We start from the raw sequence: 26,813 nt of genomic DNA, 5'->3' as shown, positions 1-26,813 counted from the left end.
TGGAGAGGCACATTTCTTTTCTTCTTTTTTAAATAGATTTCTTTTTGATTCCACATCTTCTTTCACTTTGTTCACCTGTTTTCCTTAGTGTTTGCTCACTCCCACATACCCAGGACAGTGTTGATTTAAGACCTGTCTCATTGAAAGGGAATGGTATTCTTCCTTTTAGAATAGACCATTTAAAGAGGCAATTCAATCACTTCTTTCTGGAAGCTTTCCTAGATTCCCAGATCCCATTTTGAAATGGAACTCTGTCCTCCTAAACTCACTGCAGAGAAAAGTTCACACTATAAGCAAGTTTACCCATCTATGCATCCTGCCTTAATAATGCTGGAAAACAGTTTTCCTCACATAAAAGAGTATACTTAGCCCTTCCCAGTAATCAGTAAGATCATTCTTGCCCATTGGGAGTAATAACAATTGCTAATAATTACAATGATAACATATACAGATTATTTACCATGATACTTTATAGGTGGTAATTAAAATGCAGTGTGAGGTAGAAAGTAGCTTCCAAGGCCAGAGGTCTTGGGGCCGAATCCTGTCATTTAATCCCTGCGTGACTCTGGTTAAATTATGTACACTTGCTAAATTATGATTTCCTCCTTTATAAAATAGAGAAAGTTATATCTGTTATAAGTTGTTACTAGCTTTAAATGGGATACTCTGAAGTTGAGTACTTATCCTAATAATTGACACATAGTAAAAAATAACTCTTTTTATATCCATACTTATCTCCAAGTGCTAAAGCCTAATTTCCAACATCCTGTAACATAGCAAGGATCATAGACTCTGAAATTGACACACCATAAACCTGGTGACTGAAGACCAATGGGATGATAATTATGACAATAGTCTGGCACATTTTCTTCTCCGGACAGTGGATTTAAAGTCTCTGCTCAAGATGCTGATTGGCAGACTGCGTTAGATTGGTACCGCCTATTTTTGAAGTAGAGGGTGAGTCTATCAGACTTCCACACTTTTAACCGGAAGGTCCACAATAATCTCATACCCATTCTTGGGAAAGGGAAAAACAAAACTTGGTATCTCAGGACTGATTAAGGGGGAGTAACCTGCCTACCCAGAGTAAATGCCTCTTTGGCTTGCCTAACAACACCTCCTGTTTGTGCATGTGTGTGCGCACATTCTCTCAATCTCTCTCTCTCAATCTTTCTCTCTCACACACACACACATACACACACACGCGCGCGCGCGTGCATGGACACACACACCCTTTGTCCAGAACAGTGTACTGCCTAAAGGAATGTTATAAAGAATCACAGAATTTGATCATATGAAAATACTGATTTGTTCCAAGGGTAAAATTCTCAAACCCAGGTAGTTGTTTTTATTACCACTCTTCCTAATAATAATTACTGTCGTCATTAGTCAACACCGAGTATCAACACTTTCTGTGATAACACTTACCCAACTGTTAGCCGGTACACAGACGTCCCCAACACTGTGAGTTCTGTGCGAAGTCTCTGATGCCATTTCCTGTAGCAGAGCGCCCCCTAGCACCTCCTTACGCCTCTCAGTTTAATCTGCTCTAAGACCCCAACACCTGCTACTAAATATCTGGGCAGCTGTCACTATTTAGGGACCTAGATTCTCTCAGAGCTCATGCGCCAGTGTTAACCTCCCAAATACTTGTTCTAACTTCACAGAAGCTGAAAGAGAGAAAGTGCGTTTGAGACTACCTAAGTCACACAAGCAAAGCACATTTTCACTCAGGCCACAACCGAATTTAGAAGTCCCATTAATTTTGTCTCTTAACCTGCTAATAATTTTTCTTTGGAATAATTGCAGTAACAGAGTGAACAGGCAATGTTCAAAGATAGTGAGAGAGAGAGAGAGAGAGAGAGAGAGAGAGAGAATGAAGAAAAAGCATTAGAATCTGTTTGACTGACTCTAAGTTTATAGAGTTCACTTCTTCGTTTACCCCTGAAGTGAAGATATTTTGGCTGCTGTCTTATTTATATTTAATTTGTGAGGCCTACCTTGGCATTAAATCAAAGTTCTGGGCCCTCTTCTGAAAGCATTTGCATGTCTGGGAAGAAGGTGGTAGGCGCTTGCAACAGAACATAAGAGTATTGCTTCAACCTCACTCCAACGGGTAGGGAGGGCGAGGGGGAGGTGTGAGATATTTTAAAAATAAGACATGCTGCTAAATTCCCTGCCAACCTCCGTTCATGCTGAGTGGAGTGTAAGTAACAAGTATCAGATAGTTCCTCCAGATGTCAGCTATTTAAAGAGGTACATTCTAGAAGTTCTGTGGACGGCAACTGTCTTATCCCTAGCAATGGTGACTGCGATAGTGGTGGTGGTGATGGTCGTGATGGTGTGGTGTTGGAGGTGGATGCCCACCTTAGAGCAACTTTTATTAACAACAAATGTGTGTGGGAATGTGTTTGTGTATCTGGGAAGAAGGAAAAAAATTAGATCAGATCAAAAATGGCCCAACAACTCAGGAAGAGGATCATATCAAACAGTGCAAGGCGCCTCTGATTCTTTAGTGTATAGACTAACTGAAAATTATATTATTTTATTTTTTTAATTTATTTATTTGCCCATACACAACTGGGGTACAGGCCAGAGGCTCAGGGGCGATGAGAGGCTTCACCAGAGACAGAGTGGGGAGCAGAACAGGCAGATGGACGAAGTACACTGCTGAGGGGGCAGTGTCAGGAGAGGTCTGCCACGCCATGTGGTCACCTCCGGGGCAGGCGGGAATCGAACTCATGTGGAAGTGGCTTTAGTTTCTCAGTGCTGTGCTTCAACCTGCTGCGCCACCAGGGAGGGCCAAATTATATTATTTTTAAGAAATGGACTTATTGGCCAAGAAATTGGACCTAAAGAGGTGAAGGGTTTTTCAAATTCAATAGTAAATATTTCTCTAGTGTTTTACACTAAGACACTCTAAAAAATGAATTATGACTACTACCTTTTGTATGTCTTTAAATTCTAGAACACAAGTATTCCTATAGGAGACAGTAAATTACCTGCTTAAGATAGTAATGATTGGGATTAAAAGTAGGGTTGGTTCTCTAGTTTTCAGAATTTGTATCATTAGTACCTTAGTTTTCACTACAGTAAATTCTCTCCACCCTCCACCAGCTCATGGGTGTTTTCTTGTCACATTCATATTTAAAACTCCCTGAAGAAAGCCATAAAAATCATAAAACAATCTGCTCTTCAGTTTCTAGAGATTCAGATTTCATACCTCACCTTAATTCAAATCTCAGATCTGTGCCTTAATAACTAACTAGAGGGACTCCAAAAACTATTGTATGATCTTTTCTCTGGTGGCTAATTCCTCAGGTTTTGATTAGAAATGTAATAAGCTAGCTTTTAGTTCTTGGTTTGTAGTTGGTGAGAGACTGAACTAGTCCTTCCTTTCTGATTGGAGATGATATTGGCTTATTCATTCTTCTGCCTTGTATGACTCATACATCCAAATAAATACACTCACCTTGGTGAGAAAACAGGTAGGCTAAGAAAAGAGCGTTCTAGAAAAGAACATTTGGTCACTTCCTTTCATCCCTACCTCTCTCCTTTTTGCACAATAGAAATATGGAATTGTTCCAGCATTCTCCCCATGGTTGGTTCTTTGATGGGGCAGTAGAGGCCACGCTCTGTATATGACATTAAGTTAGGCTTGTTGTTGTCCCAAGGAGTGAACTTTCTTATCTGTACTTTATAGTTACGGGAGAGAGGATGCTGTTTTATTCCTAGTCATTTTTCCTACCATCTGATTCACTTGGTTTCACATGGAACATTTTGTTTTTCAAATCTAGACCTAACTCTCACTGCAACAGTGTCTCTAGTGTTTTTTAAGACTCTTTCTGCAGGGAATAACTCTGGGGTTCTATATCAATAGAGTATTGTATATTTAAACCTAGTTTTACTTCTTCAACTTAAAAGCATAATATTGAATGAAATAAAGTCAAATTGATATTCTGTTGTCTCTGGATGCTATGCAGAGCTAGCTGCAGTAGGTTACAAGGGAAATTTAAAACTTGTTAAGATAGTCTATTCCAATTCTCCTGTTCCTTTACCCCACCTTTTTCTTACTTGTCACAGGGGACAAGGTATCATTGAGTCAACTGTATCAGAGGACAGTTGCTGATGAATCTGAGCTGTGGAATAACACTGGTCATGGGTTCCCTGCAATTTCTTCAGCCTTTTAAGTGTATTTTCTATTTTACATTTTTCTAATATTTATGAAAGGCAAAAATATAGCCAACCTATTATTACCTTAAAGAGAGATCAGATGTTTCTCATAAATAAATACACATACATTGTATATGTATATATCTCTATATACCCCATTTTACAAGGGTCTAGTTAAAATTAGGTAATGCTATACAAATGAAAAATAAAATTAAAAAAAAATAGACGATTCTTAAGGTCCCAGCAAATAGAGTGATGTGCCTTAATAGAACAATGCAAAAAGTGATTATTAACAAAAGTAAAACGAAAAAGAAGACACTTCCTTTTAAGGCACACCAAAGTAGTCTTAGCCAGAAAACAGGGAGAATGGAGTTGAGGAGACTTTTGACAAGTCCCTCACCCCACCCCCACAGCCACCCACAACATAGGTGTATATTGTCTCTGCATGATTTAGTATCTGGTGCTATTCTGTATTTCTCAGTTTGGGGGCTGAATTCCTCAGCATCCTCACCACATTACAAAAATAGAAAGCCCGGCATCATAGTCATACCACCACACCCCACATGCCGCCCACAGCGTAACAGAGGAGCAGGTGGGCCTCAGTTTGTGAAAGGGGTGTAACTCCGAAAGTTACTTGACAAATTCTGAGAGCTTAGATGATGTCTCCCAGAGATACAATTATTTTCTTTCCAGAATATTCTCAAACTCCTAGTCTAAAGCTACTCTAGTCAGATACCTGGCCACATATGAACTGTTTTCATAAGGGATATGTATTTGCAATTCTAGTTTAGTCTGCACACATTTCACATGTTTCTTACCACTACAGATTTGATAATAAAATGCACTCTCTAAATCAAAAGTTCTTGTATCCTCTGTCAAGGTCAGGGTTGAAAAGTAACTCAAGGACAAGAAAGGACGCTGCCTAGAAAAGGTGTGATGAGGCACTAGCCTGGAATGAAGAGGAGAGATAGAGAGAGCTTGGATGGGAATGAAGGAGCAGTGTGCATGAGGAGACAAGCAGAGAAGGGATGTTAGGATGTTAAAGTGGCCATTTCTGTTGCAGGAAACAGGGCAGAGGACAAAGGCTAAACAGAGGCAGTTGCCTTGCTGCAAGTGCTGCATACATTAAAAGCCCTTCAAAGAAAACTAGAGAGAATGATGTGTTTTGGAAAAAGCAAATGGCTATTGACGTTCACAGAGGTCTGGAGAAAGTGGATATTTCCTGGGTCAATATCAGCACAGATAGGTGCAAGGTGAGAGAGGAGTTGTGTTTCTCTCCATCTCCACCTCCTCTCGGGCTATTAGGTCCTGCCTAAGTAATGTCTATGGGGTTTCCGCAGAGTTCACCACAGGGACACCCTCTGGATTGCACACTTGACTACCTGGCATTACTAGAGAAATGAAATTCCAGTTACTTGCTGTCTCTTCACCATTCTCAACTACAAGGATACAAAACCTTTGTATTAACATTCATTAATTCTGAATTGGAAGCTATGATTCTGAGCTTAAGTAATATTCTCTCTTGCATTTATCTTATTAGTCACAGGTATATATAGAACCTTCCATGTTGATGATCATAGGAGATAAACATATTAGATAAGACTGCACTTTTGTTTTAAAAACTTACAGTATTACTACTACATAAAGAAATTGCTAAAATTTGAGTATTATCCACACATTGCTACACTTTACAAGGTTGGGTGACATCTCTTTACCTGAGCTGAATCCAGGAGAAATGCCCAACTTCTTTTGAAAGCATGTTTTCATACCTTTGTAAAGTGTGTATGTGTTTATTTCACTGACTGGTAACTGGAGATAAGCAAGAACATGTTAAAATGAAATGATGAGGCAGGGGTTTGGATCTTAATTGTTCTGGTGTTTTTATGCATCTTTGAGCAATGTTTCTTTCTAGGAATAAGTTTCTTCAAGGTATTTGAAGTCGTCAGTGATTCTGAATGTTCAGGGGGTCATGAGCTTCTTTAAGAAGCTAAGGAAATCTTTGCACACCTGGACTAAATTGAATGTATTTTCAGGAATGAGTTTAATAGACAATTTTGAGGGCTATCAAATCCAGCCATAGACATTTTGTTCTATGCAGCAACAAGTGGCAGTGTTTACATAGGCTGAAACTCCGTGACACCATTTTGGAGTAAGACTAGGTGGTTCAAGTAGCTAAATTTTATTTTCCCACCGTTCTGCACTGGATTACGTTGCCTGTAGGTGACTGGTCCTGAGTCTGACTTTCTTATCTGGGTCTGCCAATGGGCACCTCTCCTGTTCTCACATGACCTTTTATATCCTCTAGAGTTTCTTCTTCTTCCAATAAAGACACTGATCCTACTGACTAGGGTCCTACCTGAATGACCTTATTTAATCTTAAAGGCCCCATCTTGAAATACAATTATTGTACATTGAGGTTTAATACTTAAACATACAAATTTGGTCATAGTAAATAAAAAACTAGTAAATGTATCACAGAGCATCATAGTTAACAATTAGATGAAAGAAGCATCTATCAAGTCCCTTTCCACTTCAAGAAAAACACACAAAAAATAAGAATAAAATGGACTGTTTCTAAAATAGGAATTAATAATTAATTACCAAATATTCCTGCTCTTATTTTTATGAATGGAAACATTTTCACAGAGATTTATTTAGTGATAAAAAATGTCTTTAAAAACAATTGATTTTTTAACATTTTCTTTGGAATAGGTCAAGTGTACGTAGGGTGGGCAGGGGGATGACTTAGGAGAGAGGAAACTATAATTATCTACAAATATTTTTAGTTTTTATTTTCTGTTTGCCCTTGTGTGTAATCATCTTTGCATGACGTAAATCAGCAACCCAAAATCTCTTCCACATCTGGTAAGTGGGGGTGGGGGCCTTTGGGGGGTTGCTATTTCTGCTACTCCCAATTTTCCTTTTACTGTAGTGGGAGAGCGGGGGCTGAGAGAAAAGGCCAAGAGTTTCTTGTAGTTTTTATACATTTATTGTTGCTCCCCCAGAATCACATTTAGTAACCACCATCCTCTGAGTAACTCCCAAAGCAACAACCATTCTACACTCCACCCTCAACTCCTCTTGTCCCCGCAGGAGCTAAATAAGAGAGAAGTGCAAGAAGGGGATTCACAATGCTGCATGCTAAGTGTTTGCATGGCCATGTAATTTCCATGTAATGAGTCAACTTTGTTGGTTGCTGTTAATACAGATCTTCGTAGAATATACAGCCCTACCAAGAGTGGACTGTCTTTTTGCCCTTCTCACTTTCAATAGTGACCTTCCTCTGTTCATCTTCTGCACACCAACAAAGTATACATTTTAGGAAATTACATCTATCAGGCACGATGACTCCCACTGTGATGCTTTCCTCCTACACAGACATACTCCCTTGGATGAAATGGCTCACCCTGCCTAAATTGGGCTAAGATATATGTTGCTGAAGGTGACTGCCTTTTCATCTCTCCTTGCCTCCCTTCTCTTGTGAATTCTCTCTTTGGCTCCTTGAGAATCCACTGAAAATGCTTTGTCATCTACATTCATTTGTTTGAAATTAACACGTGGGTGATTTGGCCAAGCCAGGCAGGAGAGAGGTAAGCAGGAGAAATGAATGTCAGATATTAACATTACAGTAAGTATTATTCATCCAAAGTTGTGTAGCTCATGAACTTCAGTTTCTATTATAAAAATTTAAATTAAAAAATAATAAAAACTGAGTGCCTATAAGAGGCAATCTATGGGTAAATGTATTTTCTAATGTTTATGTTAAAGTCGAAAATTTAAATTTAAAAACAGATTTTTTTTTTCCTTTCTGAAACAAGCTAAGCATACATCTCTCAACCACATGATGAAACCACTGAAAATCAATACAGTCCCTTTACCTCAGTTCAAAATTTGGCTTCAAAGGACAAAAATAAGGCCTTTTCATCTTAGAAAGATTTTCAAAAGATTGCTTTACTTTGGCTCAAAATTATACATACATGCTTTTTGTCTTCTCTCTCTCAGATTAAACAATAAAGTTATAGCACATTATTGTTGCAGGAAGTATTGTCCATGTCAAAGATCCCCATCTGGAATGTTCTTTCCAGGATTTTCAGAGAGGTGCATCAAGGACAGCTTGCTGACATTTTAGTTTCTAAGTTGAGCTTTTTAGGACCTTAACTGATTCCATCAGGAATCCTAGATTTTGGAGTAAATGCTGGCAATGACAAAAATTGAGCCTCTTCTTTGTTCATGAAATAGTACCTAGAATAGCATCAGTGTTTTGAGGATGTACACTAACCTAGAAGGAAAGAGAAACTTCTGAGGTGAAAACTGTTTGGCTATTCTTTATGACTGAGACCATGGGTAGAAAATCTATGAGTTTATTTTTCCAAAAATTTTATGAACAGCTGCAAGTTATCTGAATATGTAAATATATCATATTATCCACTAATTTAATGTAACACTAAGTTTCCTTTCTCACTTGCAGATGAACAAAAACTATTTTTGATCTCTGAAGTGTAAATTGCTCAAACACCATGTAACATACATCAATATATTTTGAAAATGTTTTGAGTATCATTTAATTTCAATGCATACAATTGAATGATGTTTCTATGAAAATCTAAAGTTTTGCTGTAAATATTGCACAAAAAGTACAAGAGATGTATATATATATTCTAAGTTATCATCAAATAGCCAAAACTGAGTCAATTATTTACATGTACTTTGCTTCGTTACAGAACAAGGATTCTGATGTGTGTTGGATAATTTGTGATAAATGTTGTTCAAAAAAGGAGAGTGAGAAAGAAAACTTTTTCACATGTCTTTCTGAAACTGCCACTCTAGTATTCTATTATATAGAAAAAGTAATAATTAAAGACAAATAGTTATTTTCAAGCACACATATGTTTTTACTTTAGGGAATGATAGCAATTCATTTCATTGGTAAAAGGAATGATTGTTTAATCACAAATATTGGGGTTTCTGATAACTGATTTAGGCTATTACTGGATTGTTATCAGAAATTTTGGAATATACCTTTCTTTGTGACCCTAATTCCTGGTTACTTTTTGCATTCTATTTCATAGGACTATAATTGTTCAGATCTGAGCCTCCCTTGTAGTCTAAGGGTTAAGTCTCAGTGCTATAACCACCACAGCCTAAGTTCAAACTCTCCCTGATTGCCTGATGTTCCCCTTAGCAGTACTTTAATAAAATCTGCCTGTTTTGCTCCCTACTCTGTCTCTGGTGAATCCCTTTACCTTCTGTACCTCTGGCCTACAGCCCAGTTCTTCTACACAAAAATAATAATAAAAAACTCAGAACTGCAAATATGTCCATCATTTCTAGCATCTCAATTATGTTTTGTTAATCAGCAATAACCTACCCCTAGTTACCCTGTAGAATTTAACAAGAAGGATATGGTAATTATTTTTCAACAAGTAATCATTAAGCTCTTAACATGGAACAAGTATTATTGTAGGTTCCTGGAGAATTACCAGTGATTAAACAAACAAAAGCATCCACCACTGTACTAGTGATAGATGAGCATAGATTTGTCCCTTTTTTTTCAGTCTATCAATAAGTACTTTACATATATTGAGATTATCAGATACACACAGATGCAGACTATTTATTCAGAGGTTAATTATATTTTCTCAGGAGGAAGTGATATTTTTGGTGATTAGGTGTATAATGTTTAGTTTAATAATGATATTTCCACATCTGTTTGCTTCTAGTTGTATTTGCCAGTCTATTAGTTAGAATATTGATTTAAGGCTATGATAGTTATGCTCTTCTAGATCATCCACAGCCTCGGGTTGCTGGTCTCTTGTTATTCAGTCATAGTGCCTTGGGCCACTTATTAGTTCAAAACTTTTCTTTGTTAGAGAAAGGAAATTTCTGTCTTGTTTAAACATAGTTATATGACCTCAGTTAAAAATGGTCAAATCAGTATACTAAACTGGCAAATGTTAATGAAAAAAAAAAAAGAGAGAGATAACAAAGTCCTCATTCACATGACAACAAATATCTCATTTCACATTTCCGCAAAGAGCTAGAAAATAAAAAGAAGTAAAAAGGAAGCATAGTCTTTATATATATATATATATATACAAAATATGTGACAATAAAGTGACTTAGACCAGAGATTCAGTGGGGTCAGATGACTTGAGTTCAATTCCTGACTCATTGTGACTCATGTGTATGGATGACTCATAATTTAGGCCTCTTTTATCCCATTGAAAAATAGAGGCAATTATAATCTAGCAAAGATAGTACAAACTAGTTGCTGTTGCTAATGGTGGTATTAGTAGTAGTGATACAATGCTTATTTAGTTTTCTCTATGTCCTGCAAATTCATTTTATTCACCATTGCTCCTTGCATACAATTGCTTTAGTATGGGATCATTTTCTTCTTAGTGAAATACACCATTTTGTGGCTAGGCCAGTGATATTCTGTTAGTGGTAAGTGGTACTAAATTTTCTTTATTTAAAAATGCTTGTAGATTTGCTCCCTCTCTTAAATAATTTTCCTACCTACATCAGCAGACAGATTCTTCTGACACAGTTATATTTATCATTGTGTGGACTCTACCTAAATATAATATGTAACTTTTAAGATTGTTAGCTTAGTTTTGGTGTTCTCTAGTTTTACTATGATGAAACAAAGTGTGACATTTTCCCCCCACCTACTTAGGTCCCTTTAATATAAGAACTCAAATTAATTAAGTCTGAAGAATTTAATTTTTAAATATTACCTTTGCCATTTTCTTTCCCCCTTCTTTCTAGAATTATGTATGAGTATATGTTGGATTTAATTTGGTCTTTCATGATTTTTAATCTCTTATATTTTTTATATTTGTTCTTTCTTTGCTATATTTTGGTAACATTCTTAGTTCTGTCTTCCAGTTCATTAATCCTTCGGTCAGCTACATCTACATACACTGATCTCTAATATATTTTCATTGACTGTTGGACATCCAAATGATTGTAGTTCTTTCTTAAATTTGGCTTTTACCACAATACCTTTACTTACCTCTGCGGTTGCAATGATGAATTTATTTAATCATTTAATCATGTCTTCAAATTCTATCATCCCCAATCTAGACAGGCAGAATTAGTTGTTCCTTCCAGCCTCGGGTTGCTGGTCTATTGTTATTCAGTCATAGTGCCTTGGGCCACTTACTAGTTCAAAACTTTTCTTTGTTAGAGAAAGGAAATTTCTGTCTTGTTTAAACATAGTTATATGACCTCAGTTAAAAATGGTCAAATCAGTACACTAAACTGGCAAATGTTAATGAAAAAAAAAAAAGAGAGAGATAACAAAGTCCTCATTCACATGACAACAAATATCTCATTTCACATTTCTGCAAAGAGCTAGAAAATAAAAAGAAGTAAAAAGGAAGCATAGTCTTTATATATATATATATATATAAAGTAGTATATATCCTTTGAATAGAATGTTTAGTATCTACCCATATCTGTCTATGTGTATTTCTAGGCAGCTTGCCATTTGTTCTCTTAGATAGTTCTGTTATCTCATATTCCCAGGTTTCTTATTCTCCTAGTGCTCTCTCTTATTTTCTTAGTGCTCTCTCATGATGGATCATCATTTACCTGATTATATTTTTATAAACCTATTTTATGGTGATGTTGCTGTAGGAGTCAAGCATGTTTCACTCTAGAGTACTGTTCTTAAGTAACACTCCAGCTTATCCTGGCATTTAAATACAATATGTTATTAAACAAGTCATTCTCTATGTCTTTATACAGTTTCACTTTCTAGTTTTCCTAAATACCTAGTTGTTTCTTGTTCAAACAAGCTCTGAAGAATAGCCTAGTCTTGGTTAGAGAGCAGAAGAGTACCACTTTTTGTCCCAAGATTTTCAAAATGCATGTCTTTATTAGGGAGGACTCAATTTTATTTATGCAAAGACCACCAGAATTTCATGCTGAAAGAAGCAATAGGGCAAGCAAGTCAGTCTCCTCAAATGAATAAACTCTTCACCAAAGAAAAATTCACTCTGATATCACAGGAATAGCAGCTGCCTAGGTGTTGCTAGTGGGAAATTTTTATATTTAAAATAGAAACATAAAATTTTTAAAATGTCTACAAACAACTAACACTGAATGGAATAATAAAAGTGAAATTCTAGTGTAACAATACCAGGTTCACTGTATAGTCAAGAGCCTTCACCTCAATGTATGATGCTTTAGTAAACAGGTGTATGTTGTGTAATTTTTGGAGGCTCCAGGAATTTGCATTTGAGTCACAAGATCCATATTACACAAGAAATAAAGGACAAAGAGAAATTTCAAAGAAAATCATTGCCATGATAAATTTAAAAGAAAGCTGATAGGCTATACTCCATCCCCTTACTTACTGTGAGACAGTAATTTTAGGGACCTATGGGCATCTACTGCTGGTCATTTCTTATAATGTCCACTGGCTTGTAAGCGACCCCTTCTGATTTTGTAATGGCTTCAGATTTTGAACAGTCTTCCTATGGATACTTGTTTATTTTGGAAGAAACATACGCAAGAAACATTCTTTCCTAAAATAAATATTTCTCAATATTATTCCACAAATATTCACTGAATGTCTCCTATTAGCCTGATAAAAGACTGAGTTGAGATAGGGATTGTTGTGATCTCCACTTTACTGATGAGAAAATAGGTTTTCAGATAACTTGACTAACGTCATGCAACTAATAAATAGTAGTGCAGAGATTTGAACTTAAGATATCTGGCTCTAGAATTTAAGCTCTCTGACCCAGAACCAGGTACTGGTGCCTGTAAATGATTCCTGTATAAATCATGTAGGAGACCCAGATATATAAACATAGAAGATAGTAACAAAATGCGACAAGTGTTAACAGAAGATAGGAAGGAACAACTAATTCTGCCTGTCTAGATTGGGGATGATAGAATTTGAAGACATAGATATCATCAGTGCCAAAATATTGTTATCTTAGTGTTGTTTCATCTATTTTAAGTATATCCTATCCATCCTACTATGATACAAATTTATATTTCATTACCTTCTGACCTTATCACTTTTGGAAAATGCTAAGTCTTCAATGCCACTGAGAAATGCCCTTATCCACATTACAAACATTTTTGGAGATGCTTAGATCACACTTTTTACCTTCTGTTCAGGGAAAATTCATCTCATTCTCCTGCTAGATTTCTGTGTTAAGTGAATTTAAGTCTACATGTTATCAAGGGGAAGTGGTCAGTTATTTTAGATCTCTTTTAGAACATGAGCTTTTCATGGAATTGTGAATGAGATAGACATTTTAATGAGATGGATTTTGAAACTATAATGTCTCAGAAATTAAGCAGTAGCTTTATTAGTTGTGTCCAATGGATATTTTAGTATGTAAAAAGTAATTGCATGGAAGAATCAAGCAAAGGAAAGGTTTTTAATAGGCTGAGTTAACTTTTTAAAAAATTATCTGGTATTTAGTTGACTTTACTGGATGTGGGAAACCTATCATTAGAGATAAAAAATGTAGCTTACAATATGTGAGTTTTCTTTCCTCTCTTCCATTTATATTTCTCTTCCTTCTCTTGCCTTCACTTCTGTTGCCTTTCCTTGTCCAAGAAACATCTATGAGTTGAAACAAAAAATTGACTGCTTTCTGCTGTCACGACTTCAGTGACAAGGAGCCATGCTGTACATGTGCCTCATTTAGGAAGCCCTTTGGGGATGAGTCCACCCATACTGAAAATCTCACTGCATTCCCATTTCTCTACCCATTTGAGGCTTTCAAGGTCAAGTTCATAACAATAATGATCTGAACATTTACAATATTGTTCCCAAATATATCTTTTCATTTAACCCTCAAAATTAGCCTATGAGGTAGGGTTTACTCATAATTACACTATTGAGCAAACAAGCTCAATGAGTTTAAAATAATTTGGTTAAGATCACACAGACACTGAGTGGTAGACTAGGATTTGAACTGTGATCCTTTGGCATTCAGTTTACAAATCACCTTGTTTGTAAACCCCTCCTGATAGCGTGATAGTCTCTCCTCTCCCTACTGGTGTAGGGAGCACTCCTGAATGAGATAGATTCATCCCGTTCTCTGTTCTTTATATTTTGTTTACACATTATTCCAGCATTTATCACAAAGTATTTAGGGATATATACTGAGTAGATGAGTGGCGCTTATTTTTTGTTTTATTTGTTTTTGGAGGTAATTTTTCCCCTTGATTAATTATATACTTTTTTATTTTGAAAAGATTTCTTTACTTATGCATACAAGAACTGGGTTACAAACCAGAGGTGGCAGTGGTGGGTGGTGGGGGTAGTGTGGTGAGAGGTTTAACCAGAGATAACAGGGGACAGAACAGGTGGATTGACTAAAATATCCTGCAGAGTGGGGCAGCAGTGAGAAAGAAGAAGTCTATTGTACCATGTGGTTCACTTCCCTGGCCGGGGACCAAACTTGTGCTGTAGTGGCTGAGGATAGCTCCATAGTGCTATACTTTAAGCCCTTGCACTACGAGGGAGACCCTCATTGATTTTGTACTTCTTAAAAACTTTAACTCCTCTCTTCATTTTGAGTTCCTTGGACTTCAGTGAGATCCTTGTTCATAGATAGCATATATTTGATGAATGTGCAAAGAGTAAGTGATGAACCACAGTAGTTGCTTATTTCTGTACCAAGTAGAACCTAGTTCAAAGATATATTTACTACAACTGAAGACGTGTTTATTTAGTTTTAAATTCCCTTATTGTTTGCAAAGGTAACATTGGTTTACAACTTTATATATGATTTAGGGGCATTAGGTTTACACTTCCTCAGATATAGGTAACCACATCCACATTTATTAATACTTAAATGCCAATGATGTCCAATGAAAATTATTGAAATGTTTAAAAGTTATGTGTTTGGGGGCTCTCCCTAGTGACACAATGGGTTAAAGCACTGCATTATGAAGCTCTCCAAAACCACTGCAGCACGAGTTCTATTCTCGGCTAGAGAGCTGACCCACATGGCATGACCAACTTCTTCTGACCCACCTGCTACTCCCCTCAGTGGTCTACTCAGTGGTCTACTTTATCAGTCAGCCTGTTCTGCTCCCCACTCTGTTTCTGTTGAATCCTCTCACTGCCTCTGCACCTCTGGCCTATACCCCAGTTCCGTAAGCATAAATAAATCAATCTTTTTTTTTTAAGTTATGTGTTTAAAGGAGAAGGCAAAATAATTAGAATCATTTACTTGAGAGAGAAAAAAAAATAGGAAAATAAAGAACTGGGAAGAAGTAACCAGAGAACCCTTCCAGATAGTCAAGGGGGCAGATGCTGCCAGTTTCACTTGACACTGGAAACCATAGGTGCTGAGGCTTATCGCTTCTAGTTCTGGAGCCACATGAGCTTTAGTGCTTGAAAGTTGGCTTTATACCAGTCCTTCCTGGCAAAAAATGGCAAAGAGAATCGGATAACTCAGAAAACCTTTGGGAATGACTTCCCTTTCTGTGTTTTCATTTTGCAAGGGGAATCATTTGTGTGTACATGCCATGTGAGATTTGTATCAACAAGAAGAGACAACACTTCACAGAGATAGCTTAATATGAATGTCATTTTCTTTCCTCAGATGGCACTCACCATTATTATTCACATCTATGGATCATTTGCTATGTTTCAGGCACTGTTTATTCACACTTTCCATACAACAACTTTCTAAATCCTCACACCAAATCTTTCAGATAGAGAGTAGATAATTCCCATTTACACTAAAAGAAACTGATATACAACGAGGCCCAGGATTGTGTCAACATTTCCAGAGTGATTAATTGAATCAATTAGTCAATGATTCCAGTGGATCAAGATTTGAACTTAGGTAGTTGATCACCAGAGCCCAAAATCTAAACCTGCACACACTCTCCAACTGCCCTTTAAATCAGTGAATTGATAATTATTCTGTAAAATGCAGATGATATTATATGTTATTATAAAACAATAATTCATTTTGTTTCAGTCACCAAAACTGGATAAAGATTTACATGATGGTAAGAATGTAAAATTTATATATGGGACATTGGCATATGCTCAGGAAGACAGATAGGGATAAAGTGGCCAAATCTCCATGCCAGAAACTAATTGTATCCTGTCCCTGTGTAAAAGGGAAATTTATTTCCATGATATGATAATACCACTTAGCCTTTGAAGGGGGCTAAGATTTACACCAGAAAATTTCCTATTTTTCTTAGCCTTGAAGAAATGTGTGAAATTCTAATGAAGTAAATCTATCCAGCCCCATTGATCAAGCTTAAGAGATTTGGAATATTTCCTGGAGAGGTTTTTCTAAATATCCAAACCCCTGATATTCCCATTCCAGCCACAAGGAGGACAAGAGAATAACGATGGATGTTGATGTTCGTAAAAAGGATAAGTTAAAGGAACAGAAGTAATATGTGTGTGTGTGTTCTCAAACTATACTGATGCACGAGGATATTTTTTTAAATCAAATACATGTAGAAATTATTCTAAAAATAAAGCTCCTCTTTTTTACCCCCAAATGGAAAATACAATCACAATCTGCTTTGTTGCAGGATGACTTTCTTAAATAAATGTGCAGAAAGATGAATTATGTGGCTATAAATAAATCTACTGACATATAATAAAGCAAAGTTCGACTGTTTTATGGTGTGTTGTGAACCCATGGGTATATTTATACCCATGTTAACAGTCACCTGTATTTTTTCAGGACTTTTATTTCAATTTGCATTATGAGAGCTTAGCTGTTTTTTCTTTCTTTCTTTCACTCATTTTTTCTGTAGACTTACCTTCTAGAACCCTCTGCAGACAGGGAAGAGAAGGATTTCTTGCTCTTCATATATGGGAAAAGAGGCTCCTGACCTAAGAGCTTAGGACTTGCACAGAATCAGATTGCTCTTGTCTTTCTGTGCCTGCGCAGTCATATTAGATCTGCCTGCCACCATCCGCTTGACAGGTGTCTCCTGCTGGCAGCGAAGTGGAAAGTCAGAGTCTATATAAGTGAGTAGAGGCGTGTGCAGAGACAAAATGAATTCTGAGAGACCAGCAGGGCAACATCACATTAGGTTCCTGGCACCTGACACGATTAAGTATATCACGAGGCTGTGTTTAGGTGCCAAATGATCCCCTAGACTGCTTTATAACTGAGACTCAGACCAGAACAGGACAAAGAGGCCAGATGGGCAAGGATTCCTATACTTTACCTTGGGGTAGTTTCTGGGATGTGGGCAGGATAGGGAGAAATTAAAAGACTATGAGGGGGAAGTCTATAATACCAAATTCTGAAGTTTGACATAATAGAAAAAGCCAACTCTTAACCACGTAAATCCAGTTACGAGGTTAAGGTGGAAAAAAGTATTAAAAAAAAAAAAAAAAAGCAGAACACTGCATCCAATTCAGAAGCTTAAGATTCTGGGAATACTGGAGGGGATTCTGTGGGCTTTATCCAAGTAGAGCTGAGCGTGGTTGTTCTGTAAGATTATTTATACTTTTTAACTTTAAGTCTGTAGTGAGCATAGCATTTCTAAATCTACTTCATGCCTTTTCTGATTTAAGAGTAGACTGTCATCTTCATCCTCTAGGGGCCCCACTAGAGAAGGTAACTCAGGAGGAAAGAAAAGTTGTTGGTGACTGTCCAGGGGCTAACAAATCCTACTGTGGAACTCTGCTGCAGGCAGTGATCAGCTATCATTGGAGCTACACGTCTAAAATTTATCTGTTTAATATGCCAATCTAATATAAATTCTGATGGTCTAATAAAATAACTCAAAGAGACCAAGCATTAGAAATCTAAGTAGGGGGGCCCTCCCTGGTGGTGCAGTGAGTTAAAGCACAGCACTAAGAAGCCAAAGCCACTTCAGCATGAGTTCAATCTTCACCCCAGAGGTGATCCACATGGTGCAGCAGACCTCTCCTGACCTGCCCACTGCTCCCCTCAACAGTGTACTTCATCAGTTGGCCTGTTCTGCTCCCCACTCTGTCTCTGATGAATGCTTTCACCACCCCTGCACCTCTGGCCTACACCACAGTTTTTATATGCATGCGTAAATAAAATGAATGTTTAAAAAAATTAAATCTCTGTATTATGTGTTGACTAGAGGAAGAAGTAGGAAGGATTAAAAAACACGCACAATCAGAAATTAGCAATGTGTTAACTTGGAAAGGGACATGCATTTTATTAGGATAATTTTGGGGTACCTCTTTAGAGTGGAAGATGGAAAATAAACTAGTCTTGCATCTTACATTTGTCCTCTCATCAGACTTATCAGTATTCATCTGGATCTCCAAATGGAATTAGCCTTATGGGAATTCACATTCATTTTGCTGTTTTGCAAAAATGTAATAAAGTATACGTAAGATAAATAAAATGAATAGTTCCAGATGTAACATACTGGCTTTTCCAGACCTTATAATGCTTTAAAGATTTACTTTCACTTGATAACCTAACAGAGAGTCAATTGGAAGTTCTACCTAAGCCTTCCATACTTCTTTGGGACAAAATAAAACATGGAATCACCAATTTAGAAAAGAAAGCTGTGAATGTGGATAGCTAACTCATCAAATCTAGAATTATGTGGGTTATTTATTTATTTATTTATTTATTTATTTATTTATGCATATAGAAATTGGGTACAGCCAGAGTTGAGGGGTGGTGGGAGGATTAACCAGGAGCAGAACAGGCAGATTGACAAAGTACACTGCTGAGGGGAGCAGTGGGCAAGCAGAAGTCTGCTATGCCATGTGGATCACCTCTGGGGAGCAGATAAAACTAGCTCTGAGGCCACCACAGCTTGGCTTGGCTTTGCAGTGAAGTGCTCCAACCCGCTGCACCACCAGAGAGGGCCCAGAATTGTGTGTTTCTGGAGATCATTGTTCAAATGCAGGGAACGGAATGGTATACAAACATGTGAGGTTAAGATTGACAAGTTATTCATTGGATTCATCTCTGCAGCAAATGTTGCTGAACTCCTACTACGAGGATACAAGGGAGAACAAAACCAACTCTCAGGAAGCTTATCTTCTTTTTTCAAGACTTTGAACAGATACAAATAAAACAGATTCCAAAGGAGAGAATGCCATGAAGGAAATGAAACAAAATAATGAAACAGAGTGCCTTTCAGGGCTGGTGATGGTGGCTGACGGCCTCTGAGGAGATGGTATTTGAAATGAAATGGTCAGATGAAAATGCTTGGGGAAAGTGTTCCAGACAAGAGGGACCAACAAGTATAGTGGCTGAGAAAAGAACTCAGTGTGTTCAAAAGGCAGAAGAAGGTCTGTGAGACTGGAGGGCAGTACTTAAGGAGTCATTTAGCAAAAAATAGAGCTGAAGCATTAAGGTGTAAGCCAGGTTATTCAGGATCCTTTACAGTTATGATGCAGAGTTAGAAAAAATCCAACCTGGGGGGTCCATTTGGAAAACTAAATCCAGTACTGAAATGAATTGAATGGGAATCATCATGTACCTTTAAGGGAATGTCCTTAGGATGTTAATTTTTTTTTCCTGACTTTTCTAATAGTAGCAGAAAACCTTAACTTTCTTGGAGCTAGATCTTACTTTTTCTGTTAAAAAGAACTGCCACTTTCAATCTATTCTATACAAAATATAGAATATATTTTGTATAGAATATATATATATATATATATATATATATATATATATATATGTTGACATTATTTCACTTACAGCTCCCAACAACCTCATAAGAGAAGGCATTATCTGCATTTTACAAAAGAGGAAACAGAGTTATTCTGACAATCTGGAAACTACTCTTCTCCTTGTATCCCTGGGTACCTGTTGCTTGTTGAAGACACTGTATCTGTAGATCTCCAGTCAAGGGCACGGAGAACTTGTCCAGGGCCCTGCCCTCAGACCCTGGGTCCTGGCTCACCCTTACAAGTGAGAATCTGAGCATTTGGGCTGATTGACCACTGTTTGCTTTAGGCTGTGTAGACACTAAGGTGAACACCAATTTCAGAACCAGAATTCCAAGGCACATCATAAATTCTGAAATGGACTTGCTATTTGACCTTGAAGAGATCATCCATAGGTTTGCTATCTTTATCTGTTAGAAAGACATATAATGCTATTTTCTGCAGCATCTCCTTGGGGTGCCCTAAAGATGAATAGAACTGTCTTAATCCCTGTTCTTTATCCTCAGTTGGGGGTTTTGAAATATTCTTTGAGAGTAGGAATATAAAGATATACACGCTCCTTTTTAAAAAGAAATGTCACCTAAATACAATATAGATAAAATTTAACCAGCAAGTCTCAAATAGTATATAAATATGATTTAATCAGCAAGTATTATTCCCTTGGCTTCTACTCCCCCTCTGGTCCCTCTCCCCCTGCCCTCCATCAAATGTAAGGTGCTTGTTTAAAGGAAGTGAGTGGAAAATGGCTGGGTCTCAGGTCTGCCTGCAGGGCTTGTGCCTCCTGCCCCTACTAGATCTGGGGTCAGTGGGGAGTAGGGGCACAGGGGCTTCCTGGAGGAGAATGTCACCAGTTCCCTGGCAGAGCCAGAGCCCTGGGTCAGCCACCCACTGGAGTCACAAGGGCACCGAGCCTTCTCCTGCCGCTCCTGCTCCCCTGTGGGTTCAGCCTGCATGAAAAAGCCACCTCACTTTTTGGTGCTCAGAACCCTGGAGGCCCCACAGGGGCTTCCCCAACTTGGGACTGCTCTTCTGAAGGCCAGTCCAGATCCAGCCGGTTATTCGCTTTCACCAGCAGACGGACACAGCCCTCATTCCTCGAGGTTCTCTGCCCAGGGCAGCCAGTGTGGGTGGGTACTAACGTCTAGATCCCAAGAGTGAGCTGTCCACCGGGGTGGAAGCCACCGCTGGAAGTGCAGTGGGCCACCAAGCCCCTCACCCTCGAGTGCCAGGACTCCTTTCCTCTGCCTTCACTTATTGAGAGGTCAAGACGCAGGCTCCCACCATTGCCGCTGGGATAGGAGCTTGGGCTTCTGAACCCCAAGAGAGAGCCGCTTGACCACCAGGCGGGTGAGGGAGTTGGGGGAGGGAAGAGCTTACTTACAGCACCACCGCATGCACCCGCCCCAGCGTTCCTGCTGACTCAAGAGGTTTATTTTTATTTCTATTTGGGGCGACTTTGGCTTTAGCTGCTGGCTGCATTTTTCTTAGCAAATTACAAAAGGTGCTTTAATCGCCCGCCGAACTTGGCTTAATGCGCTGGAAGGGGAGAAGGAAAGGAGTGATAAAAGGGGTTTAGGATTGCACTCTCTGTCACACACATTCACATACACCCCTCACCCCCCTGCTCCCCGGAGCGCAGCGCGGGTTTAAGATGCGCGTGTACTTGAATGGGGAGGGCCGGGATTCCGGGTCGCTCGGGCCCCTCCCTCCTCCCGAGCCAGCCAGTCCCTCGGCAGAGCGCTCGGGCTGCACTGATTTGCTCTCGGGAGTGTGCTATTTGCATATGACTTGCCCATTTGTGAATTTGGTTCCTAACTCCTCGCTTCACTTCACCTGTGCCACCCAGTTGCGCGCACTTTGCCGGCGCCCGCCCGCCTCTCGGCCACCTCTGCCGCCTGCCGGGCACCTCCTCTCTCGCTCTCCATGCTTACCCACCCACCTCCCTCCGCCCGGTGCCACGCTGGTTTGGGTGGCTGCTCCGCGCTGGGTTCCTCCTCCTGTCCTCTTTCCCTCCAGTCCTTCTTCCTCTTCTCCTCCGGCTGCTCCTGCTGCTGCTGCTACAGATTTCCATCCAGTTGGGAAACCCAAGACGCAGGCGGCTGCTCCGTGGCACTCTTCCAGAACGCACAGGGTTAACAGCCTCCGCGCCCTTCCGCCGAGACTCCGAGGAGCACGCGAGCAACTCTCCCACCTGCAGCCCCCTTTAACCTGACAGTTCTGCATTGCTTCGCCTGGAAGTGGAAAAAGGAAAAATGTTCAAACTGCTTGGATGTTGGGATAAACTACCCTGAGCCTACTTGGGTCTCCTGCTGCGTCTTCTTCCTTCATTTCCACCTTTCCTCTGTGTGGCTTTCCGGAGTGTGCAGTTGAGTCTTCAGACCCCAGGTGCCTAGAGATCAGGAGGAAGCCGTGCCTGGCATAGCCTCTGACATGTGTGCCATTCCTGGACTCCCTAGGAGGGTTGCTATGCCAGGGTGGACTTTGGCATCCTAAATTTCAGCTGGGAAAAGGGAGGTTTTGCCCTTTTTAAAGTAGTATTTAAAAAACAAAAACAAAAAAAAAAACTGATTCACCATCTGTGTTGAAAGCGCTTACTCCTTCCCTCTTCCCAAAATTTGGGCAAGTCTTCTTCCTGCTATGATGGGCCCCTGGGCACCATGAACTTCATTATCCTTCACTGGCTGGAATTCAAACTGCCCATCTGTGGTGGTCCAGTGCACTGACCATGCACCCAAGAATCCACGCGAGACGGAGCCCTCCTCGCCAGCCGGCCTGGACGCTTGGGATCTGGTCCCTTTTCTGGGGATGTATCGTCAGCTCTGTGTGGAGTTCTTCTAATGTAGCTTCCTCTTCCTCCTCTTCCTCGCCGGGGTCTAACTCTCAGCACGAGCACCATTTCCATGGCAGCAAGCATCACTCAGTGCCTATTTCTATCTATCGCTCCCCTGTTTCCCTTCGAGGAGGGCACGGTGGGTCTCTCTGCTCTTTATCCTTTTAGTGGGGCATAGCAATTCCTTAACCCACTCGCCTTGCAGGTAATGTCAAGGGTGGGAAGAGAATAAAAAAGAAAAACTGAATTTAAAATGATGGAAAAAACCGCATGTGCATGAAAGAAGAAAATGTCCAGTTTCCCTTGAAAGGCTAGTGTGTTCTGCCCCCTCCTTCCTTCCTCTCCCATAATTTCCCTAACGGTTCTCTCTTATTTCTCTTATTCATAGCTGCTGTACAAATACCACGTTCTTCCCTTTGCAACCTTACACCTCCTTCACCCCTCCTCCTCAAAGGCAGGCAACTTATCTCTAAGTCCCAGGGCTGCACTTTGAGATTCATTCATTCACCTTGCTTTCACCCTCTGCTCTCAGACCGTGTTTGGGAGCTAGTCACAGGGGAAATAGCAGACAGCGGGAAGCCTTAGGTCTTCAACCTGAAGTTGATAGGACTGCTATAAAGTGGCCTCTGTGATAAAGGTCAGGGAGAGGGTAGCAGGTGTAAGAAGGCAGAAAATATAATTCATTTATAACCATTGGTCAGTGTTGTTCATTTGAGCAGCTTTATATTTTTGTCCACAAATCTGTTGAAGGGAACAGCTCAGGCAAAACCCGCACATTTCATGTTGCTAACTACCCATGAAGAAGTGATATATTAGATAAGTGAAGTCCATTGATAATTTACCCAAGTGTAAATTACAGTAAGTCTGACTTGATAATTCGTGCAAATGCTATTTCACTTAAAGGTAGCATGGGTGGGTTTGTTCACACCATACAGGTGGGATGTGTTTTGTACCAAACAACCCTCCTTGCATAGCTATGGAAGGAATGGATCTATGGGTCTTAAAAATATGTTCAGCTCTGAGTAGGCTGGCTCTGAAAGGGTAGTGTCTGCCACTAAGGTAGAGCTTGCTAGTAAACTATTCTAAAGAAGGGCACTTCATTATTTGTTTACTATGCACTCACTCTGCTGGAGGGAGAGTAGGAATCACAGAGCCCAGCTGCAGAAGCAGCCCTCCAGGGAGCAGCGGGAGTGAACCGCAGGCGAGGTCCCCTGCCCTGGCTTGTATTTTGAAGACCTGTAACATGCAGATCCCATTCTCAGTGTCAGTTCTTCCTGCTGCCTCCTGGCCCTGGGCTTCTGCTCTGTGCTGTCTGTAGTGTTAAGTGGAAGCATGTTGAGAAAATGCCAGCACGTACACTGGCTTTTTCTGGCTCGCTCTTTAAATTTTATTTGATGGAGTTGTCAAGCAGCTCAAAGCTTCTAAGGTTGGTGGAGGGGGTTGGTGGTGGGATGGAGGGAATGCCTGATCTTGATCTTGTAGCTGTTGCCTCTGAGACTCCTGCTGGGTATCACGTAGGCGCCCTTAAAAATAAATAAATAAATAAAAACCGAGAAGAGAAAAGAACAATTGCCTAAAGAAAAAAAAAAGCAATTTTATTGAAATGGAAACTGGTAGCTTCTAGCTGGGGAGAGGGAGTTTGGGAGTGGGATTGTACAAAAGTGGGAATGAAAAAGAAGGGAGTGGGAGATGGTGGAAGTCAGACAGACTATACTAGCAGCCATAATTAAACTTGGAAACACTCAGTGATAATTAGCTAAATTTTGCTAATTAGTGTAAATGATCAGCAGGGAGATGAAGATTATGCATTAGTTAGAGGTTATAGGCTGAAGGGGCCTTGATGTTTTCTGTTTGGAAAGTAAACAGTTAAAACCTGTTACTACTAAGTAAAGGAATTTGCAAAGCAGTATGTCTCTGGGGTTCCTAAATCTGTCAGTCTTTCTCCCTCCTGTCTCCACCCCCTCCCCACTACTGGGCTAAAGGGTTGAGGCTTGCACAAGTCAAGTGCAATGCTTCCCTATTTTATTTCTTCAAGGATCAGTTGCAGAGTATTTTCTAGATTTGTTGACTGCTACCCAGTCTGGTTTCTCATTATCCGGTATCTGATAAGGGTGATGGAAAAGTGGAACAAAGAAATGAAATGACTGGAGACCCCAGAAAGTGCTCTGGACCCAAAGAGCTATGAAAGTCAGCGAACCCCAGGCTTTGGCAGGGCTAGATAAGAAGGCTCATAGAGTCAACTCTTCTTTATCCTCTTTCAATCCTCAAATCCCATCCCATTGATTTGTGGTTTGGGAAGTGAATGCTTCTATATTAGGTATGTTTCTTGCATATTTAATTAATGATGTTGAGCTCAGAATCAAGAAAAGCAACAATCTACAAAATACTCCCATCTTTGGCTCCAATCCCACATTTAAGCTGTGATCTTCTGCATTCTGAAAGGGCCAGGAGACCCCCTCCTGTATTTTGCTAACAAGGCTCTCATTCTTCCTTAAAGTGCACGTTTCCCCCCATCCATGAAAACGGTTTAGTAACAGCAGTTGTTTTAAAATATTTTTTGTGTGTGGAGGTGGCAAGAGGCAAATAACCACGAGACTAATGACTATTCCTGGTAGTTTTCTGCCAACCTTAACTCTAGAGTTAAATGCAGCCGTCTCTATTGTCTATTGAAATCTGTGACAATAGACAACTGGCTTCCTATTACCTTCTGTTCCTTCTGATATAAAATGAAAACTAGAGCCCTGAATCCATATTTTGGATTCAAGAAAGAATTTTGTTTGTTTTACTAACCCTGGTTAACTCTTGCCCACTTCCTGAGAAGTCGTAAAGTCCTCAGATCTGCCATGTTAATTAGCTCTTTCCACCCTGTCCTTAAACCATCCTGCCCTATGGTGTGATTTGAACTCAGCCCATAGAAGAAACAGATATCTTCCAAACACCTGGTCTTTTGCCCATGCTTGGTTCCAATCTCTAGAAAATTGATTATGTGTAGATTTGCCTAAAGTCTGTATCCCAGGTCTGCCTAGAGAGATCCTTTATGATTGGGGGGTGGCACTCAGGCCCCAGGGTCTCACCAAATAAATTTAAGTGAAAAATGGGTCTCAGGAGAGAGCTAACTCTCTTCTTAACTGTGAGCTAGTAAGTTTTTTCCTTTGGCCACTGACTTCTCTCCAGTTGCTTGCTTGCTTGCTTCACTTCTACTCAGTAGCCATTCAACTAACATGTATTGAGTGCTTATTATGTGTCAGGTTGCAGGCTACTTGCTAACCATAGAAAATTAAGACAAACTGGTGCTCTGCTGTATTTTGATCATCTATAAACAGTAAGTGCTTCTATAATTTTAACAGTATAAGGATAGGATGGGTGATCAAAATACCAAGCAAAATTAATTCATATAAAATCTAAATAGCTTTTTTAAATGCAGATTTGCATACTTCAGTTAAAGTTTGCATCCAGCTGTATTTCATCCTTGATTTTATTTCCATTATTAAATGTCATGTTGATCAAAGCAGCTCAGTAGTTTAGTCATATGACACATGAATACTAAAGTATGTTCATTTACCAACCTTCTCCAAAGCAGTTTTGTGTATTTTTTGCCTTCATTTTCCCTCTGCCCCACCTAGAAGTCCCATGTACATTTCCCTAAAAAATACTTTAATGTGGCCCTCCCTGGTGGCACAGCGGGTTAAAGCACAGCACTGAGAAGCAAAAGCTACTTGCGCATGAGTTCGATTCCCGCCTGCCCCAGAGGTGACCACATGGCATGGCAGACCTCTCCTGACCCGCCTGCTGCTCCCTTCAGCAGTGTACTTCGTCAATTTGCCTGTTCTGCTCCCCACTGTGTCTCCGGTGAAGCCTCTGCTGCCCCTGAGCCTCTGGCCTGTACCCCAATTCTGTATGCGCAAATAAATAAATCTTTAAAAAAAAAACTTTAATGCTTTTAAATTAGAAAACACTTTTAGCTAAGGACCCTCCCTTTAGCATGTGCTATTTTATTTCCCACAAAAATACTAGGCATTTGGGAGAATAGATAAGAACATAATCCTCCATTGTGAAAGGAAAGTCTCTTGCTTAGAAACCAAGGTGTGTGTTTGTGTGTGTGTGTGTTTTGGGGAGAGGGGCAACAAAATCCTTTCCATATCATCTTAGCAGAAGCTGGAGTGG

At 39.5% G+C, this 26,813-nt stretch overlaps 1 protein-coding gene across 20 annotated transcripts in view; it reads left to right on the top strand.

Moving 5' to 3' along the window:
* The window catches only part of NRXN3 (neurexin 3), a 1,505,538-nt gene that overhangs the window by 991,986 nt on the left and 486,739 nt on the right, over positions 1–26,813 (top strand). For 3 of the 20 annotated variants that reach the window (XM_004681656.2, XM_012724452.1, XM_012724451.1), the window contains exon 1: positions 21,665–22,788. The exons of the other annotated variants lie outside the window; for them this stretch is intronic. In XM_004681656.2, the coding sequence (XP_004681713.1) occupies positions 22,545–22,788 (244 nt within the window). In that variant the 5' untranslated portion in view covers positions 21,665–22,544. Of the gene's footprint in view, positions 1–21,664; positions 22,789–26,813 lie in introns of those variants that run through there. 20 annotated transcript variants of the gene reach the window in all.

The sequence above is a fragment of the Condylura cristata genome, unplaced genomic scaffold (assembly GCF_000260355.1).
Source record: "Condylura cristata isolate star-nosed mole 26May11 unplaced genomic scaffold, ConCri1.0 scaffold00013, whole genome shotgun sequence".
NCBI classification, from domain to species: Eukaryota; Metazoa; Chordata; class Mammalia; order Eulipotyphla; family Talpidae; genus Condylura; species Condylura cristata.
Note: the sequence above shows the minus strand (reverse complement) of the source record. Positions and strands in the feature narration are given on the sequence as shown.